General features: G+C 43.4%; 1 protein-coding gene across 1 annotated transcript in view; it reads left to right on the top strand.

Annotated features, from left to right (window-relative positions):
* The first annotated feature begins 6,877 nt into the window (after positions 1-6,877).
* LOC308311725 (von Willebrand factor D and EGF domain-containing protein) overlaps positions 6,878-21,631 on the top strand; it is an 81,161-nt gene continuing 66,407 nt past the window's right edge. Inside the window, exons 1-3 of the mRNA XM_080758511.1 lie at positions 6,878-7,035; positions 18,306-18,493; positions 21,244-21,472. Coding sequence (XP_080614637.1) covers positions 6,930-7,035; positions 18,306-18,493; positions 21,244-21,472 — 523 coding nt within the window. The 5' untranslated portion in view covers positions 6,878-6,929. The remainder of the gene's footprint in view (positions 7,036-18,305; positions 18,494-21,243; positions 21,473-21,631) is intronic.

The raw sequence follows: 21,631 nt of genomic DNA, 5'->3' as shown, positions 1-21,631 counted from the left end.
CTGGGGGGGGGGCAGCGGACTGACCTCATGCCTCCTTCTATGCATGAGGAGTCCAAGCTGCTTCTTTTCACCTGACAGAGGGGAATTTCCCCGGCCGGACGTAGCGCGTGGAAGGGACACGTTATTCCGACCAGTTCCTTTCCCCTCCATCAGGCGCCCCGGCTGGCCAGGGGGAGGTAGTTTTAGAGACCAGGATTACGGCATGTTTTTGTGAGGGTATCTACCCTAGGGGACACGGGGAGAACATGCAAACTCCACACAGAAAGGCCCTTTCGCCAACCCCCGCCCCCGACACACAAACTTTAGTCGCTTTTCAAAACATGTCTCCAACATCACACACACACCACACGCTCATATGTCATTATCAGATTATGAGACAATGACAATGGAATTGAACCAACATTCACTGCCAAATTGTGCCGGTTTTGGCCACAGTTTAAAATAATGACAGTTGTTTAGAGTTATTTCAGTTGCATAGATGTTTATCCTGGTGAAAACACCATGAATATACAAATTAATTATCTATGTCAAAGAAATTGTCATGTCATTGTCATTGACCCCCACACACACACACACACACACACACACACACACACACATATATACACACAGCATCAGCTTTTTTCAAGGCATTGTGACATGTACAGCCGCATGACGAAGCATAAAGCAGGCTTAAGACGCACTAAACACTCTTAAATTGTATCATGTTTTCTTGTGACCTCATTGAGGCTATTCCTTCAGCTTCGGGGCTCTGTTATTGACATAAATGACTCAGGCATTTGACAAGAAATGTAAATGTAATAACCACGACAATTCCCGCAAAGGCTCTGGCTTAGCACCCCCCCCTGCAGCGGGCCCCAAGGGGCCAAGGCCCAGCTAGCAGGCCCGTATGGTAATCCCCAGCTCTCCTCACCAGCACGCGCACAGCAAATGCTGTAGCTACACCTAACTACTGGACGCACACCAGATGTTTTGGAATAAAACTATATCCCCTCTTTCCCTTTTTTTTCTCCTATCTTTATTAAAGCATGGATTATTTGTTATAGAGCAGTGTCTCAGTCGCACCAAAGATCTGCAAGCTCACAGGACCTTGTCTACACTGTTGGGATTTGGGAAAGTAACAAAGCACATTTACTCAGGTATTTGAGTACAATTATGAGGTACTTTTGAGTATTTCCACTTGTAAATACTTTACACTTCTACTCCACCTCGTCTCAGAGGCTAATATTCTTACTTTTAACGTTAGTTACAAGTTACTTTGCAGATTTTGATTATTAATTAATACAAATAGCCGATCTACAAGCTCTCAGCGTGGGAGCGTACCTACCTATATGTCCCCCAGGTTCTATGTTCCTCACCATGCAAAAAAGGTTCTTTGTTCCCCACTTAGAATAAACCATAACCAGAAACCTAACCTAGTCATTTTAGTCTAAGACTAAAAGTATTTTAGCAACTTAGTCTTAGTGTTACTTTTAGTAGCAAATTCAGATTTAAGCTCAGTCTTTGAACAATCCATTGCATTTTAGGCCTGCCTATAGGCTACTTAAACTATCTAGTCTTAGCCAACTAAATATTAACACTGGCATAAAATAAACTAAAACATAATTGCTCAGACTCTCAGACAAAGATGGCAAAAACAAACATTTTTGTTCTGTATTTATACATACAATTGTATAGTACAAAACACTGAAGTAATTAAACCAAAAATATGTGGGGAACATAGAACCTGGGGAACATAGGGATGACCCCCTCAAGGGGAGTACTTTTTATGTTTGGGTATTGCTACTTTTACTTGAGTAAAAGCATCTTAGTACTTCTTCCACCAGAGAGCTTGCAGAGCTTGCAGATCGGCTATTTTCGGGCCATGCAGCGGAGAACTGCGAGACAATATGGTCGCAAGATGTTTGCGGGCATTGTTGTTCATGCATGCTGACATGCCTCCCCCCTCTCCCTCTCCTTCATCCATGTCTTTCTCACAGTAAAAGGAGGATGTGTTGACATCTGGAAGTGCTCTTTGGGGGGAGGGGGAGAGGTTCAACCCCCCTGCTTGACGTTCTGAGGGCACAGACATCAAAGAGGCATCCGCAGATAATGTTTTCTCTCCCGTAAAGACTGGCTCCTTAACTAGAAGCCACCGTCCGTCAGTCTGAGCTGTGATGAGACGGTAGCTTTTAAACTGACAGGCCATTTTCAATTGAACCCTGGGTGTGTAGGCTATGCGCTCTCGGGTGCGTGTGTGCGTGCGTGTATGTGTGTGTGCGTGCGTGTATGTGTGTGTGTGTGTGTGTGTGTGTGTGTGTGTGTGTGTGTGTGTGTGTGTGTGTGTGTGTGTGTGTGTGTGTGTGTGTGTGTGTGTGTGTGTGTGCGTGTGCGTGTGCGTGTGTGTGTGTGTGTGTGCGCGCACACGTGTGTCTGTGTGTATATAAAGAGGAATGTCTGCTTGAGGAGGAATGAATGAATGTAAGATTTCTGGGTCAAATGCAAAGACTCAGGGCCTGCTTCACACATGCAATTCATACACGTCATAACCAGTCCCGGCAGGAGGCGTGCCAATTTTCTGGTGTGTAGTTCGTTTGGCTTATGTTGCAGTGGCTCACTGAAAGAAAAGTACTTGCAATATGGCTGGCAAGTGGGGTCAATCACGACGCTTCCTATTGGCTGACGGCGCCCAGTCAGAGTTCACCAATGTTGAACTCCATGCTTTGGACTTTAACATGCTTAAAAGCCATCAACGGGGCACGTCCATCTCTTTACTTTCATGGAATGGAAGTGAGCGGGGAAGGTGACACTTCTGCTGTGTGCCGGGAGTTTGGTAGATCACTTTATCTTCTCCCCTACCATCAAAGAATCTAACACTCAATTACTCCTGTGACTGCCAGTATGAAACAGTATAAAAGACTGGTTTACTGGTCAGCTCCCAGTACAATATGTTGCAGATTGTGGTTGTACTGGCCAGCTCTCAGTACAACAGTACCATATTGTGGGTACTGGTCAGCTCCCTGCAGGACAACAGTATCAGACTGTGGCTGTACTGGTCAGCTCGCAGTGACCAAAAGTAGAAGCTGCTAGACTATGGTTGGTTGAACTGGTCAGCTCCCAGTACCCAGTTCCCAGAACAGTTGCAGATTGTGGTTGTGCTTGTATGAGTACATACAGTATCAGACTGTGGCTGTTCCGATCAGCTCCCAGTGACCAATACAGTAGAAGACTATGGTTGGTTGAACTGGGAGCTCCCAGTGACCAATAAGGACTGTGGTTGTACTGATCAGCGACCAGTAACCAACAGTAGAAGGTTGTACTGGTCAGCTTCCAGGAATTGGTATAATAATCAATTATCTGCCAAGTAACTGGTATCTAAAGCTGTCAAATTATGAGTTAAAAGGACAATATTTGCATCAGATGTAGTACAGTTTAAGTACAAAGTATTTATATTTGAATTAACAGCAGGCTACTTGAGTAAATGACATATTTAGCTACTTTCAGTCTACAGCTGATTAGTAAAGGTTCATAACTCTCTCATTAAAACTTCTTGGGAGAGAGAGAGAGACATGCATGCGTCACTAAACTACAGACCTAACTTTCCCACAGCCTTTCCAACACTGGAGGCTGCATGGATGAAAAGGCATGCAAGGCCATAGAACACCTGTACACGCGCTCACAGGCCTTTTATTTAGTGGAAAGGTATGTGCGTTGTTTGTGTTCAAATGCTCTGGCACCTGATATTTACTCTAGACCACAGGAAGGAGTCGCTGCGTGTGTGTTTCATCTCTGAAAGGGATTTCATTTGGCCTCCCGTGGCGATGCTCTCTCTCTCTCCCTCTCTCCCTCTCTCTCTCTTAATCACTTGTCAGTCACATGAGGAGAAAACCATGCTGGATGCACTTGCTACACAATACAATCCTCAACTCTGAAGTAAGAATGGAATGAAATGGATTTGATTCCATTTGCACACTCTTCTGGGTTAAAATGTTAACGTGGGAAGCTCATGCTGCAACAAACTCATAATCCACAAAGATGAATGAATGCACGACTAGAAATGCGCTCTGTCGAGTAGCATACATGGCCGACGGACAACACCAACATACGACCGACATACGCAGCCGATTACAGTACTGGCACGCTCTGCTTGCACAAGTAATAAATCACACCTGTGTGAACTGAGTGGTGCAACTCCCCTCTCTCTCTCTCTCTCTCTCTCTCTCTCTCGCTCTCATTAGCAGGCAACAGTGCAGCACTGTCTATCTCTCTCTGTTTCTGGCACAACAGCGCCCCTACTGGTACTCACTACTCAGTCATACTGGTGCTCATTAACGTCACATACATAGGTGAACCAACACATAGGTGAACACGGACATTGCTGTTCCTTGGAGTGCATGGTTGCACCACTCAAAAAAGTAACCCTCTGAAATGACCTAATGGATGCGCCAACTTGCTTGTAGAACCACTATGCTACACAAAGCTTATAGAAACACATCAGCATAAAAATGCAGTTCAAAGAGTGTTTTAGTTCACAGACGCCACACCACATTTGGTTAGCCATCAGATTCTGTGACCTATACCATCACTGCAATAGGGTATAGTGCACAGAATAGGCATTTTAGAAAAGGGGAAGATCAAGGTCTTAAGACCGGAAGGTCCGGAGGGACCGAAAAATACTCATGTACCGAGCAAATACACAGTGTGCGGGTGTATTCTATTGCTTTCATTGATGTCCACTGGCCTACGGACCTGTGCATACACCTGATTTCTATAGTGTGCGAAAGCTTTCTCCTACAGAAAAGGTGGAGAGAAACAAATCAACAGCTTACTACTTTAATTGAGATAACATTGCATTACAAGGAATTTGACTCGACAGTGGGACAGTGGTTTTCAAAGTGGGGCCCTTGAGGGGGTTCCTATGACAAATTACTTGCTTAATTTAATTATTATAATCGAAATCACTTGAAATTATTACAATACAAATAATGTAGGACTTATAACTAAATGTTTCAATATCACTATGAATCTACTGTCTAATGTCTTATATATGCAGTTTTGACATTTAGGCAATTTCCTTTAAACCACAACATATTGTCTAAACAAAACACATAACAGAATAATTTGAAATCAGGGGACTTGGCTACAAATGAAAGTACATTAGGGGAATGTTTGAAACCCCCTGACTTGGTAATTAAAAAGTTGAAAAAAGAAAAAGAAATACAGTTTTAAGTGTGTTTTTTGGCCTGGGCCGGCCGAGTGGTCCAGGCACCTAGGCTGGCAGTGGCAATCCAGCCTTACAGCGTGCCGTGGGTTCGAGACCCGATCCTGATGACCTTTGCTATGTCTCCCCCCCCCCCCCCCCATCTCCCCTCCCCCCTCCTGCATGTCTACTACTGTAAAATCTATCAATAAAGGCAAAAAGACCCCAAAAAAATTGTTTTTGGACGAGGAATCGGTTACTTGTGAATCGAACATCATAACATGACTGTGTGTGAACTATTGTAGAAACATGATACGTGTTAATTGGTGCTGGTGGTATGTTGTGCATTAAGAGTCAAACATGAAAACGCCACATTATCTAGGCTACAGTAGGTCTGCTGTGCATTCAAACATGAAAACGCCACATTATCTATAGGCTACATTAGGTCTGCTGTGCATTAGGACTTAAATTGACCTGCTGTTTGAGGTACTTTTTGTAATTCTGCGCATATGTGGCTATAGTGGCTACTAAGTAGGCTATATTTTACACCAATACTTTTTTTGTACTTTAACTCAAGTGACATTTTGAAAGCATCGATTTGACTTGTAACAGAGTATGTCAACAGAGCACTGTTTCCACCTCTGACACTGACTCATTGTTTGATGTTATTGTAATAGCCTACTTTATAGACTATAATATTTCCATTTTCAGCTGAAATTATTTTATTTTATTCAACTGACAATTAAAATGCTTAATAAATTATCAAATTATGTTGAACAATGAGTTTAAAAAAGATGGATATTATTTTCTGATGACAGGGGACAGCTAGTGCAAGCGACCAATGGCCATGTCTGGTTTTAAACAGAAATGTGTCACATTCATGGAATTTGCTTGCTTTCCCAATGTCACTAGGCTACAAATGATTTATACTATATTAAACGTGACAAAGGCAAAACAACATCACATCACTCACAGCATCATGTGGGTGGTTTCAGTGAACAATACCCTCAGTGGATGTTTTCTTCATTTGTACTGCAGGCATTTCTGACCACACTGTTCTGGGGGAGAAGAGCAGTTTGCTCCCCTGAGGCCATTAAACACACACACACACACACACACACACGCACACACACACACACACGCACACACACACACACACACGCACACACGCACGCGCACAGTCTCTCTTTCTCTCTCTCTCTCTCACACACACACACACACACACACACACACACACCTATCCTACAGGGACAATAGGAGGGCTGCCTCATCTCTCTCTGCGCAGTGTCTTTATTATTGGGAAAACTCTCCGCCTTTGAGCAGCGCGCACACACACACAACGCCAAATTAACGCGTTACAGCCTGGAGAAAAAACGAAATAGCCCCCTTTTTTTCTTGTTCTTTTTAACTGTTCAGTCGGTTCTCCAAACCAGGTTACGGAGACTTTAAAATACTTGTATGGAGCCCTTAAAACGACCGAGCGCGAACTTATAAAAACGTTTTCCTCATCCCATTCAAACTAGACGACATTGACGACAGGTTTGCGTCCTTCAACGAACCTGAACAAGTTGTCGCGTATCGTCTCTTACATGCAAATTGTCGCATTCCACCTTTTAACAGGACAAGTAACGAGATTTTTTTTATTTCCAAATGGATTTCTTTCGTTCGACGGGACCGGAGGACTGCAGCTGAAACTCATTATTTAATTTTTATTTGACCATTGATAGGACTGTGAGGGTGCAGCGAAAATATGGAGCCTGTTGCTGCTCTCCTGTTGCGCACCTTTATTATTCCAAGCTATGTGAGAGTCGCACTGCTTTGTGCTGTGATGTTAGGAGGAGCGTTTACCCAATATGGTGAGTAGTCTAATCTATATAATGTAACTTATTATGTAAAGTATGTCTGTCTGTCAGCCACGCTGCATGTCTGTGTGACTGTCTGTCAAGTCAGTCCATAAATCAGTCAGTACTATGTCAGTCTGTAGGCACTGGCAGACTGCAGACAGTTGTCAGTCTCTAAAGAAAGACAGTCAGTCAGTGTCAGTCAATAAGCAGACAGTCAATAAGCACTCAGTCAGTCAGTCAGTTAGTCAATAAATAGTAAGTCAGTCAGTAAATTAATAGTCAGTCAGTAAGCAAGCAAGCAACGGTCTCGGTTCAAAGTCAATAACCACACAAGACATGTCAGCCTGCGCATAGGGAACAATTTACGTGTGTGTGTGTGTGTGTGTGTGAGTGAGTGGGGGGGGGTTGAGTCCTCCATACCATCACTCAGCACCTGGACGATTAGATGGAGAGATATGAGCCTTTCAACAGAGAAGCATCTCATCTCTAAGTTTATCCTTGGCTCAGATGCAGCCAGCTCATTCATTCTTCTCCCTTTTGTAAAAAGATCCCAGGCATCATCCCATGTGGTCTGCCCTTGACAGCATGACACCTTTGCATTGTTTCCTTTTTGTGCAAACGTCTACTGAATCAGACCTGATTCTCAGTGAGTCCAACAAGGACCCCAGGCCCGGGGGTCAGTGGGATGGGGTGGGGGTGTTCCAGGGGATTACCATCAAAATAAGGAACAGCCAGGTACATAAAATGTGCAATCTACAAGCTCAGAACACCGTGATGGGATCATGCGTTGTGAGCTTTTGGGCCTGTAATATCATTTTTCATAATTTCTCCTTATGACATGCACAGAATAGGGACACAGGTTGAAAGTGGTTATTTTCTCTCCCCATCTACAGTATAGACAGTTGTATATCTGCACTTAATCTAATAAGGAGAGCATGGCACCAAATTCTTTGAAATGGTGGATCTGTCATCTGTACTGGCTTTAATACGTATCAATTTAGTGGTCCCTGACATGTTTGAGAAGAAGCACATCACCAGGTCTAAAGGCATTTCATATACATCTGGCTCAACTTGACTGGAGCTCGTGCATGCCAAAACTGAGTTTAAAATCGGATGCATGTTTTTTAATGTTTGGGTCAGGGGAAATCTAGCCTTGGATCTACATCTGATCTGATTTACACCTTTACACCTTAGCCCCCCCCCCATCCCTGCCCCCCCAATCCAGAGGGATGGAGCTTAATGAATAGCAGCGGGCAGGTTTAACGGTGGTGGTGCAGGGGTAAATGAAAAGTGCCTGTCCACCACTGCGGCATCTAGAGGTTAGAACCCACTGCATATAGACTGGACGTCTACACAGTATTGTGAACACAATAGGCTCTAACTGACTGTAGTTCCAGTTTTGAGAATGTGGCATACCCATTTCCTGTTATCATTCAGCAGATTTGAACAGGAAACCTGAGGATTTTAAGCCTTCAGCCCAAACCACACCAAAGGGTCGGGCCGGGAGTCGGGACACAACTGTTTTTAAGGTCAACCACACACATGCAACTCATTGCAAATTTGCAATTCAATGAGTTGCATTGGTGTGGTTGACCTTAAAAACAGTTTTGTCCCGACTCTACCCTTTGGTGTGGTTTGGGATGTAGGCCTTAGGCCCTAAGGTACTGCGGCTACTGGTTCCCAAACGTTTTTAACACCCAAAAGGGAAATTTGATGTCTCCCTGTCCCTGAGACCCAAAGTAGTGGGAATGGGAGATCTAAAATTGAGTTATTGAGTTATATATTCATATCCAAAATGGTTCCCGATCCACTGTTTGGGAACCACTGGCCTTAATGCATATCAAACTGGGGTTTCTTAAAAAAGGTTTAGAGGAAGCTTGACTGACTAACTTTAGTTCACTTTACTTAAAATGTCTTGCGAGCGTTAATCATTGATAAAACCAATAGACGTCTGACATCAGCCACGATGCATGCCTTTAGAAACAACAAACTCAGCAGCAGGCTTATAGATCACTGGAGGTAGCAGTCCAAAAACTGCCACCATTAAAAAAGCCTACAAATAGAGTAAGTGTGGTAGAATGCCGGTAGAATCCAATGAATTGCAGCCAGCTGTCCGTGACGGACAGCTCCATAAACACGGGGTAGTTATTGGGCTGTAACTCAGTCAAAGTTAAAGATGTTTAGTAAAAGAACAAACTAGGAAGTCCTGGCACTGTGTTTGATTGATGGCATCCCTGTCCAATCACGGCCATCCGCCTGTGACGCCAGCGTTGTCACAGACTAGGGGTACACAAACCTTTTTAGCTTGAGACCCAAAAGTGAAATATGGTGTCTCTGTCCAGCCCAAACTTACAAAAAAAAGATTATGGATTAACCACTTACAAATTGAGAAAATGCAGCCGATATACAAGCTCACAGCAGCATGTCACATCGACGCACTGTGAGCTTGGACATCAGCCGTTTGAAAATGTACGGTAATTTTGATGAATTGTTTTGTTGGACTTGTTTTTAAACTTGTTTGGGAAATCTCAGAAACAAGAGGGCTAGTTTGCTCAAGGCCCATAAAAACACATCCCCGATCCCTGTGTGTTTGTGAAACAATGTCACAGAGAGGATCAGAGACGGCAGTCATAAAGTGAAGAGACAGAGGGTCGTAAAAACCAGTGTCCTGGGTGTGGACACAGAAGTTGACAGAACAGAACCCAGCTCTATCTCCCCGATGCCAATCACACCAGCAAACTTTTATGCACCGCTGGTAAATGTGCCATGATTGTTTTCCACCCTAAAACTTTGAGGCCGCATGCAACTGAAGGTCCCCCGTTTGCACACCGATCTATGTGTGGAAGTGTCCCTGAGGAAGACACTTCTGCTCCCAGAGGCGCTGCCTCCTGATTCTTAACCCATTAACGCCTGGTGCAACCTATATGTTGTTGTCTCAGAGTATGTTATTGCACTCCGTCCGTGTGTGTGCTTGTGTCCGTCCGTCTGTGTACAGCTAATCTCCGGCACTGTTATCTCCCGGTAGATGACAAATTTTGCACACGTACACTCCCTGGATGCCAATGATGACCTCTGCCCCAAATTTTCCAGAATGGCCTGTTATAGCGCCACCAGGAGGCCGACTTTTGAATAACACATTTCTTGATATTACTCCTCCAGATTCTGTCCAAAAATCCCGCAAATCGTTACACACTATCTCTATAGTCATGTGTTCAAGTCGAATCTGTCCGATATTTCAGATTCCATCCTAATTGGCCAACATTAGCTTTCACAGTTTGCAAGATTGGCCCGTTTTGAACAAAATCATGAACTGAACGTGCAATTTATGTGAAATCTTTCACATACTTTCCTATTAGGCTGAATAAGAATATATCCCACTCTTTTCACATTGGCCTTTTATAGCGCCACCAACAGGTGGATTTTTGCAAAACAATTTTGTTTGAACAAAATGCCTCAAATCATCCTATTGCCATTCAAGGCGTAAGAAGAAATGTCACCCTTTTCACCTGACCTGCCCTGGTGGAGACCTGTGCCGATCTAGGAGCTGACAACGCAACAAAAAAAAATCTAAATAGGGCTTTCTCACACGTCCCTCTGTAATCCCCTCAAGGACCCCTGGGGGTCTCTGGACCCCACTATGAGAACCATAGAATGTTTGGACATCATCGGTTACCTGTAGTTACGGGGGGGGGGTGTCGCCCCACTATGGTGCAGAAGTGACAATATAAAAGGAATGTGACTGAAAAGGATGGCTTTACAACCATTCACGTTAAAGTAGTGTAACTCTTTTGTGTGCATGGAGAGTGAGAGACAGACAGACAGACAGACAGACACATTGGGAATAGTCACATACCGTAATGGTAATTTATCGCTAACCACTTTGAACCCTAGCATACCTATTCTAGGCATGTCATAAAACGTAAAAACATTTGATGACAAAACTAAAAGGCAACTGTGAGGAGAAAATAGCCCATCTACTGACTGACTGACGTTTTATTGACAAAACTGCATACACAGTACATTTGTACATTTGACAAAAGGATAAAACACTGTGTGTGTGTGTGTGTGTGTGTGTGTGTGTGTGTGTGTGTGTGTGTGTGTGTGTGTGTGTGTGTGTGTGTGTGTGTGTGTGTGTGTGTGTCCAGTATAAACGCATAGAAGGAATGTCGCTAAAGCAAGGTTTTATGCCGTGGTGAAAAGTAACAAAGTATATAAAAATGCTCTACTAGATTTTCAATACTTTATACTTCTACTCCACTAATGTCATAAGAACCAATGAATAGAGCAGCGGTCCTCAAACCTTTTTGGCCGTGCGTGCACCCCCTGTTACCTCCTGACCAACGCTCAGTCTCGTTGTATTTGGCCAAAAATGTCAGCTCTTTTTATATGTTCATGGCAAATAATCCTGGAATTTACCATTACCCTTTTTCATGTCACGCACCCCCTCGTTCGTGCGCCACAATAGAGGGTATGCGCGTGACATCATCATCGTACCCGGAAGACCGTTAGGCGGGAACGCCTACTGAGTGGCAAAAGATTACTTGGTGTATGGCCTTGACGGCCATACATCCAAACAGGAAAAGTCCTATCTGATGGCAGTAAACAACGTTAAACGATGTTAAACTCACTTTGTCACTCAATTTGCCACTAATTTTATGCATGTGCATACCGTATACCCTTTTATAAAGCCATTATGCTTTGGCTAATCAAAAGGAGACAAACTACAAGCTTATAACGTACAGTGAGGAACGTACATTGAACACGTTTGAGTAGGGCTATGTTTACTTTGGTACTTTAATGTGCAGGCGCCCTACACTCTGTCTTTCGTTTTCTTTTATCCCCCTGTTCCCCTCACTGTATATATATATATTTTCCCTTTTCGCTTCCTATATGATGAATTCCTGTTCTGTTCTTTAACTACATAGAAGTGTCTATTTGTTTGTCTCTAAATGTTTTGATGAATTGAACAATGTGGACCCTGTTGTAAACAAGTGTAAGGCTTAATTGGGTCGTCCACTCACAGTTAACAGTCTTTGTATTGAGTTTGTGCTTGAAATGTACTGTAATTCTGCAAACTGTTAATAAATATTTCAATCAATCAATGTAGTATTTTTATGTGATAGTCGTGGTACTCTGCTACTTTTAATCGCATTGCTTCTTCCACTATGGTTTAATGCAGCAAAGTGTTGGCACTGATCAGAGGCTTTCAGAGCAGGAGGAAAGCAATGTTTGGCATTTGTTTGCTCATCATGGTTGAGTCCCGAATGTTTAGGATTTACTGCTATGAAACAGTGCATGCCACAGTGACTTTGCAGTACTTTTCCTGTGATTATCTAAAGTATTTTCATACTTGCTCCACCGCCCTGTGTGTGCCAAACATCATCCATCTGGTACCAACATACAAAAACACATATATACCGGTATTTCTTTCCCTTTTTTGTGTGTCATGAAGTTACGTTTATGGTCTAGACTCTAGACTAGAGCATGTATCGGTCTTTTATGGAGCAGGGCCCACTTGAAAATCTTGAAAGTGTTCATAAAATTCGAGGGGCCCAGTTGTAACTCGGACCACAGGTTGAGAATCGCTGGTCTAGAGAGCACAGTTTTCAGACCAAGAGACCAATGTGATATCTCACCAGGACCCCAAACTTACACAAATATGAATTAGTAAACTAATCTGTAAGAGCATAAATATGTTGCATTATGATGCGTTGTGAGCTTAATTGTACAGATCTGGTTATGTCGCCGGGTTTGCCCTAGAATTGGGATACTGGGGCTAATGTGGCCACTTTTCATTTAAAAGTTTGAAAACGAGACTAATAATAGTGCTTAATTAATAGTGCTCGATACCAGCTGGTCGGCAGGCCAGGTTGTTCTCCCAGTGAGTGACAGTCAGTCCGGGCCTGGGGGGGAAACGGACCCGTCCCTACCACCACAGTGACAGATATGTTAACATGCCGAGTGGCGCACTACGAGCTTGTAGGTCTGCTATTTTTGAAAAATCGTAAAAATGTGGAGCAAATCTTTGAATATATATTCTTTCAAAGTGAATGTTTTTAACTCGGGTCGCTTTAATCTTCTGTACCCAGAAACAGGAGGCTGCGCAGAGCCAAGCACGTCTGGGCCACTAAAGTCTTCCACGGAGATCCCTGGGGTCCAATTCATTAGCTTACCTTCCACCCCATCTGCCTAAATCAGTGGTTACAAACTTATTTGTTTCCCCTTGGAGCAGTCCCTCCTTGCATCTGACACAAGCGGAGACCCCCCACACGTGCACAAATGCACACACACACACACACACACACACACACACACACACACACACACACACACACAAACACACGCTCTCTTGCATTTTCCAAGCATGTATGGTGAACCACTTAAGCCCTATATACTTCTCGTATGACAAATAGCAAACATGGCTGATCTATTCTACATGCTCGCAACGCGTCGCATTGAGATTTAGGGCTGCAACAATTAATCGATTAATCGTAATCGAATCGATTATTCAATTAGTTGGCAACTCATTTAGTAATCGATTAATCAAATCGGCAACTAATCACTAGCTCTTTGCAATTTATCATGGGTTATTTCCCATTTAAGCATAGTTTTAACAGTGTTAAGTGTAACTAAACTAAAGAGGAGGGAGCCTTCGCTTACAATCTGGTGATGGTTGCACAGTATAGCGACTGCAAAGCAAAATATGACACAACGATTATAGTATCAAGAACAAAACATATGGCTTGAATATTTATTTTTAAATGACCTATTTGAGTTCAGAAGAGTACTGTTCCTTCTAGACTGACACATGTGTAGCTATTCTAAATGTATGCAGTCAGAATAAGCCTAAAGACACCATGAGTTGCTTTAATTAATTTTAATTTAGTTTGTCTTTTATTTGAATGGCAGCCTAATCAGCAGCTAATCAAATTAAATTTTGATCATGTTAGAACATGTCTAAAATAGCCTAAAATATATTTTTAGGGTGATAGCTAAATGAGTGTCATAATCCGATTAATCGTTTAAATAATCGGCAGATGAATCGATTATGAAAATAATCGTTAGTTGCAGCCCTAATTGAGATGCGGCGTGGGCTTGTAGATCAGCTCTTTTCACTGTTTTTGAAAGGGCACGAAAGATATAGACTACTGGTGTATATCACAGATTTTGACCTTGGATCATTCATGACCCAAATAAACATGTTGTGATTTTATACATGTTTTAAAATGTTGTACCGCCTCCAAACAAACAGACAAGACCGTCCCTCCCCCGGCAGACCCCAGTTTGGGAAACGTAGGGACCTCTCCCAGGCTCTGTAAACTCATTAAAGACTGGGATTTGGGACAGCTGAAGTCTCGCCAGTTGTCATTTAAAAAAAAGGTTGTTTGGACGACCCTGTGACCTCACCTCTTGTTAGCTATAGCTCCCAGACAAGGTGTGTGAGCTGGAAAGGGGCACATGTAAGCAAGCAGTGTGTGTGTGTGGGGGGGGAGGGGTACTCTGTGCATACATTGTGGTATTTCTACTACACATCAATGTCTCTGACTGTTACTAGTGAAAGTTCTGTATTAAGCATTTGACTTTAGTCAAATTCTTAATACTTCAGTCAAATTCTAAAAAAGAATATAAGTATACTTGCATAAAAAACGAAATAAAGTTGTCTTATTTGCCAAATAATTAGAAACTGGTACTCAAGTACAGTACTTGAGTAAATGTGCTTTGTAGCCACTTGCAGTAAGCTTTAGCCACTTACAGTAAGCCCTGTGTTGTATGTGACTTGCGTGGCTTGAGTAAAGGTACAGTATTTAGTTAATTGAGTAAAGATACAGTACTTAGTTAATTGAGTAAAGGCACAGTACTTAGTTAATTGAGTAAAGGTACAGTACTTAGTTAATTGAGTAAAGGTACAGTACAGTTAATTTCCACCACTGTCTGTGACCTCACCTCTTGTCAGCTATCTCCCAGACAAGGTGTGCGAACAGGAAAAGGGCAGATGTAAACAAGCACCTTGTCTTTGAAGGCCATGGGTCCTGTCACTGTCTGTCGGGGGGGGGGGGGGGGGGGGGGGGGAGGGGGAGAGAGGAGAGACGACTGTATTCGGGCGGGTTAAGCAGCAGCTACTGTTTGTTGTTTTTCTCCTGACGTTTCCACTCCAGTGCCTCACCCTCCACAATGAAAGTCAGAGGCTGAATGGAGAGCGAGTTTGTTCTTCTACGAGTGAAAGAGGACAGGCTTTTTGCCTTTTTGTTCAGGTTTGTTGAGAAAAGGGGCTGTGTTGACCTACGGCAATTAGATTAAAACCCCGAACGGCAGTTCAGAAGCTTGCATAGTAGAAACGAAAGCAGGCTACTGTTGCTTGCAGCAGGGGTCTTCAACAGGGGGTCCGGAACCCCTATGTTGTCCTCAGAGTTACTTCAGAGGGGTTGCCAAATCTTGAAACATACTGTAGCTTACCATATTGTGCACGCTGCGTTCAGGATTTGAGGCTTTTTGTTCAAAACGGGACAATCCTGCAAACTTTGAAACCCAAAGCCAATGATGGACACACACACACACACACACACACACACACACACACACGGACGGACGGACGGACGGACGGACTGCAAAACATACTCTCCCCATGCCTTCTCACATTGGGTTAAAACTCCACTTTGAGAACCACTGGTGTAGCCAAATTTCCATACACTTAGTTTTGTCCATTTAGTTGTGCTAAAATGAATTGTGCTGTGTAATTCATTGGTGCTACAATATGTGATTTATTTGACTAATTCGTTTTGGTTATGCTGCAGGGCCACATTGGAAAAAGGTGTTTCATTGTTATCCTGGGTTTAAGTTATATTGTTATTTTTACTTGTAGAGGCCTATATATTGAACAAAAAAAGGATCAAATCAGAGTTAAATAAACACTGATGATTAAAACAACGTGCAAATTGCAGAAGCATTCCAATTATGTTGAGGCAAAAAGTGTGACATCTTGAAAGGCTAATGCGTGTAATGTTACATTCTGCTCAAATATCCCTCCACCCCCCCCCCCCCCCCCCCCAACGCCCCAAAAATAAGCTTCTTCAGGCTCCATCTGCAAACTATGTTCAGAAGTGTGGTCATGCATGCACCGCTTGGCTGCAGGGTCCCGTCTCGGGGCAGGTTTGGAGCGGAGCGAGGGGGCTCAAAGGAATGCATGTTATTCTTAGTGATTTAGATAACCCCTGCTTGGTGAAGTGATCCTTCCTGCCCTTCCAAGTTTCCAACCTCACTGATGTTCCCGAGCGTGGCAGCACGCTCACCAGCTTGCGAATCAGTACACTTTAGCCATCTTTTAAAATGTGACTTATTTTGTGGACATTTCGCACATTTATCCAGCATTAACTTTAGGCGTTTGGAAAAAAAACCAAAAAAACGTGCCCAACATATTGGCGCCAGGTTGAAATTCATTATTCCTGACTAGTTAATTGTGGAAGGTAGTTCTTGCCACTGGCAGTTATTCTCACCTTTCTTGGGATTAAGCCTGTTGCTGTTTTAAGATCACTGGGGTGAAGCAATTTTTCATCACCTTTGACCTCTCCCCATCTGTGTTGACACATGCAGTTCCCATTGAGTCTTAAGTCACGAAGCCGCAATTCCCTGTGTTCTTAAAACGGCGTGACCTCACCTCATCTGCACTTACCTCTAAGGCTCCAACTCTCCCTGTCTCCACCATTCACTTCTCACCATTCACTTCTCACTGGCAAATATTTGCTGTATTAGAGCTCCAATTTGCCATTGGGCAGAAACCTTGCATTTATATGTGTGTTCTTTTTTTTTAACGTGTGTTGCGTAAAAGGGGCGAACATTTGCCGATATTTTCGCTGTTATTGATTTGTCTTTTTTTTAAGTTTAAGTGGTTAATTCTGTCTGTGCAGGTTTTATAAATGTTGAACGAACAAATATTAACAAGAGCTTGTGACTAAATACCATTGGAACACAGGCTCCCTATCCCCCCATTTCCTGAAAAGTAATGGATTTGGACATACAAGGTTTCTACCCGACTGCAACAATTTACTGGATTAGAGGGCACCAATTTTGTTATTTTTGGCTAGACGGAGGTGCATAGCCTACTGTGTGAACTGAAGAAAGTGCAGGACTTGTCAGTGGAACATAATCTTGGCTCCTCTAAGCCCACATTGAAGGAGTCACAGGTTTGACACGGGTTCCCCACCCCCCTGCTGTCTCTGTTGACACAATGCATCCTAAATCCCTAAAGCCCTAATTCAGCGTGTTTGGAAAATAGTCTCACCTCACCCCATATTAAGCCCAATGAGACTCCAGCGGCTTTCACTGACTTTCCTCTAGTTCCCACTTGAACTCTAAAACATTTTCATGTCAAGGATCCCCAAATGAAAAAGAAAAAAGTTTTTGCCAGGGACCCCCATAAGAGAAGATTTGTCAAAATACTATATATATATAATATCTACTAATACTACTATCCTACTATCGTATAAAATGAGGAAACTTCTAAATATCATTATGTCTGTCCTCATCCATTTTTCCCCTCCAGTGGGTTGACCAATAGATCTGATTTTGAACGTAATTGAATGTATTGTTGTTGTACACCATTGGCATATTCGCGAAGAGAAAATGGGGACGCCAATTCACCACTTTTCCCACATTTTCCCAATTTATTAGCATCAGTGGGGCCATGACTCAGAGAGCAGTACCAGGGTAATTTAATTGGCAGATGTTTCCAGTTGTCTTAATTGTGCTACCTCAGTGGTGCACACTTGTTAAGGACGTTGTCTTTGACCCACGGCTGGGCATTCGTAGACTTGGTGCACCGATCTGTGGTCAGCCGGCGTGTGGTCAATAAAGCACAGTAGCTTACATTACAAAACAGTCTCCCATCTATTATGTCAGCAACAACCCCCAGTAGCCCTCAGTGTGGTACAGACAGACAGTGACATACTATCCAATCGGCGGACAGGGACTCTTACACACTTTTCTCCCCCAAGTGGTTCTTAAAATGAATTGAAGCTGATTTTGTACTCGGCTCCAAATTCCCAGCTGTTCATTAGCATTTTTGCCACATGCCACTATGGGATCTGTAGTGCCAGTTGTGGTCACGTCTGCACATAGTTTGTGTGTGCAACATCCCCGCGCATGGACTATTATTAGCTACTAAATATTATTGTGGGGAGGTGGGGGTCCTTGAGGATTGTTTGAAATATGTTAGTGGTCCAGAGCTACCAAAAAGGTAGCAGTACACATTCTACTCCACTCACCACTCGACCTCTGTGCCCTCCTAGCTGCCCCGGAGTGTACCCCGGGAGGCCATCGCACCTTGCGGAACCCGCACCGGAGTGTGGACTTTGACTCCACGGAGATCCAGAACACGGCCATCCAGGACCTGATCTGTGACCACTCCCTCTCCCCCGGGTGGTATCGCTACAGCATCAACAACAAGCCCGCTGAGATGCCCACCACCTGTGTGGAGGTAAGACGACACAACTTCAAATTAACCCATTCTGACCTGAGATCAGATTCATACAAGGTTTCCACTGGACACACACTGGTCTGATGAAACCATTCTGACCTGAGATCAGATTCTAAAAAATGTCAGTCGTTCTTCGATTTTTCATTAAATAGCAGACCTACAAGCTCGTAGCGCGCCACTCGGTGGCGCGCTATGAGCTTGTAGATCTGCTGTTTTTCAATAGCTAAAGCATAACATGATGCTAACACCAAAATAGGTTCCCGTTCAGAATGGGTTAAGGCTCTTGTCCAGAGCGACAAGTGAAAATCAGAACAAGCAGACTTAAGCGTGAACATGCCAACGGAAAACGCTTTTGTTGGTCCTGGGTTCGATTCCCGTTGCGGACGCTGTGGGCGCTGTGGGGGTGTGTTCTCTCCGCGTCATCAGTGCCCATATACCCTTGCGGTTGGCATGTTCTCCCTGTGTCCCCTCATTAAAAACATGCAGTAATCCTGGTCTCTTTACTGCCTCCCCCTGGCCATATGGGGAAAGGAACTGGTTGGAATATTGTGTTCCTTCCACACGCTAGGTCCAACCGGGGAAACTCCCGGGTGAAAAGAAGCGACTTGGACTCCTCATGCATTGAAGGAAGCTCAGTCCGTTGCTCTCCCCAGATTTGCCGAGGGAGTGTATTGCCCAGGAATACATTAGACAATTGACACTGGGTGAAAAAACTAAACGGTTACAAAAACTGTGGAATAAAAAAAATTACATCTTTTAGTGGCTGTGCACTTTGGATATCATGCTTCTTACTAAGCACACAGATTGTTTATTGCTGCCAGCATTGCTGCCAGCAATAAACAATTGCTGGATTTCTCGTGGTTGTGGTAAGGATTTAAAGTCTGGTCATAAATTACCAGGTTGTCAGCCTCAGGCAGGAGTATCAAATGTGACATTGATGAGTGGCACTCCTCTCCCAAATCTTTACATATTTTGTGCCGAAAAACACTACACTAGAGCGCTGAATCACAACGCTCATCGCTGTGAAGAGGAGTGTCTCCAGCACGTCTTTACACAAAGAACTACCTAACAAAAAGGCGAGACCAGGGTTTGAATTCTGGATAAGAAGATAAATGTTATGGATTTCTGTAGAAATGAATAACATGAGATGAATGGCTTCTAGCATAACATAACAGGGTCTTGCTCAGGGACCGGAAGGCAAACCAGGGACCTTCTGTTTCCCATACCTAGTGTTCAGCTATGATTGCAACATTGTAACTGTCTAAATACAGACTCCATTAAAATGTAAAACTCAAGTCTAATGGGAAGATGAGCATCTTCACACACAAGTGGCTATTGTTTAAAACATTCCAAAGCTGTGTTTACACCAGTGTAAATGACATGATTACGACCTGATTAGTGCCTGTGTCCGGTCAGCTCTTGAGCTAATGGTACTAAAGAGCACAGTCATTAACTTTTACCACCTGTATTCGTGCTACAGTATACATTTGCCAACTAGCTTTCCTAGTTTTTTTATTTCTTTATTTTCTAGCAAGCACAAATTCATTTTAGTGGTGGAAGTACTAAGATGTTTTGCTTAAGTAGAAGTTTTGACATAAAATTATATCCACAGTACTCATCATGTTGCAGAATGTCTCATTTCACAGATTTGTCAAATTTCTTCCAAAACAGGTCATTGCAGCACTTTACACAGCTTGTAGATCTGTTATTTTTGAATAGCCGCCAAAATATATTAAAGGGCTTAATGTGGTTAATGCATGTTTTGTAATGATGTAATCAGCAAAGTTACTAGTAACTAGTCGACTACAGTTTTCGAATAATATTGAAACGTGGAATAGTATTGAAAAAGGTGAGAACCAGTTAAACATTTTCAATTTCACACTTCTAAAATGTTCAAAAATAGCAGATATATGCACTGTGAGCTTGTATATCTGCTATTTTTGAAAAGCCAACACTAAAATCGGAAATGACAGAATAGAAAAAGTTCAGAAAAAGCATATACTCGAGTACCTCCAAAGCTGTAATTTAATATACTTTCCGCCACTGGTTTTTTGGAGGGTACAACATGTCACCAACTGGCGCGGCAGCACAGTATACTATACAACCTTGAAATGGTTAAAAACATCAAACATCTTCTGTGTGCGGCCCAAAGAGCAGCTGATTGCCATCATGTCAGAAGCACATCCCTGTAGCGCTCATCCCCAGGCCAGGTGCAGGGTGATAATTGCACCCCTTGCTGAGGTTAATAACCGCCTGCGTCTTCTCATCTCTCCTCACGTGAACCGGTGCGGAACCCAGGCGCCGTCCTGGCTCTCTCACTGAGAGAGAGAGAGAGAGAGAGAGAGAGAGAGAAGGCCCCAGAAAGAACCTTTCAGACCGAGGTTCTTTTGAAAGTTCTTAAACATTTTCCTGTCAGGAGGACTGAAATGTTTTGTGTGCTAGCTAGGGACCCCCCATACAAGATCTGTGTTGATAAAATGTTAAAATATTTCTTTCAATAATTTTTGAAAATAGCTGATCTACAAGCTCACAGCGCTTGTATTAACACATTTTGCTGGGGACCCCATGGAACCCTCTCAATTACCCCATGGTTGAGAAACACTGCTTTAATTTGAATGGTTCTGTAAAGAACCCTTAATAATCACTTGATCCCTAAAAAAAAAGGACCACGAAGAACAATTGAGTAAAAAAAAAAAAAAAAAATCCTTTTCAAAGAAACGTCTTCCGAACCATTATTTCTCTGTGTGCAGATGAACCGGTGCGGAACCCAGGCACCCGTGTGGCTGTCGCTGAGAGACGGCTCCCTGCCGCGTCCCGGGGAGATCCGGCAGCTCTCGGCGTGCGCCACATGGCAGTTCTTCCACGGCAGCGCCAAGGACTGCTGTCTCTTCCGCATCCCCATCACCGTGCGCAACTGTGGGGAGTTCTTCATCTACTACCTGCAAGCCACCCAGGGCTGCATGGGCTACTGCGCTAAAGGTACCCGCAGGGCAAGAAACTGAGCTGAAAAGGTCTTAAGTGGAAGAACAGAAAGTATACTTTCAACAGAAAGTACTTTACATTAAATATGCTACAGATGGGTGCCAGCCTACTCGGGGCCATGCAGGTTGGGAGTGCACTCTCCTCTCATTGTACAAT

This window comes from Protomyctophum bolini, assembly GCF_963924005.1.
Source record: "Protomyctophum bolini genome assembly, chromosome: 24".
NCBI lineage: Eukaryota > Metazoa > Chordata > Actinopteri > Myctophiformes > Myctophidae > Protomyctophum > Protomyctophum bolini.
The sequence above is the reverse complement of the archived record's forward strand: the minus strand, read 5'-3'. Positions and strand labels throughout refer to the sequence as shown.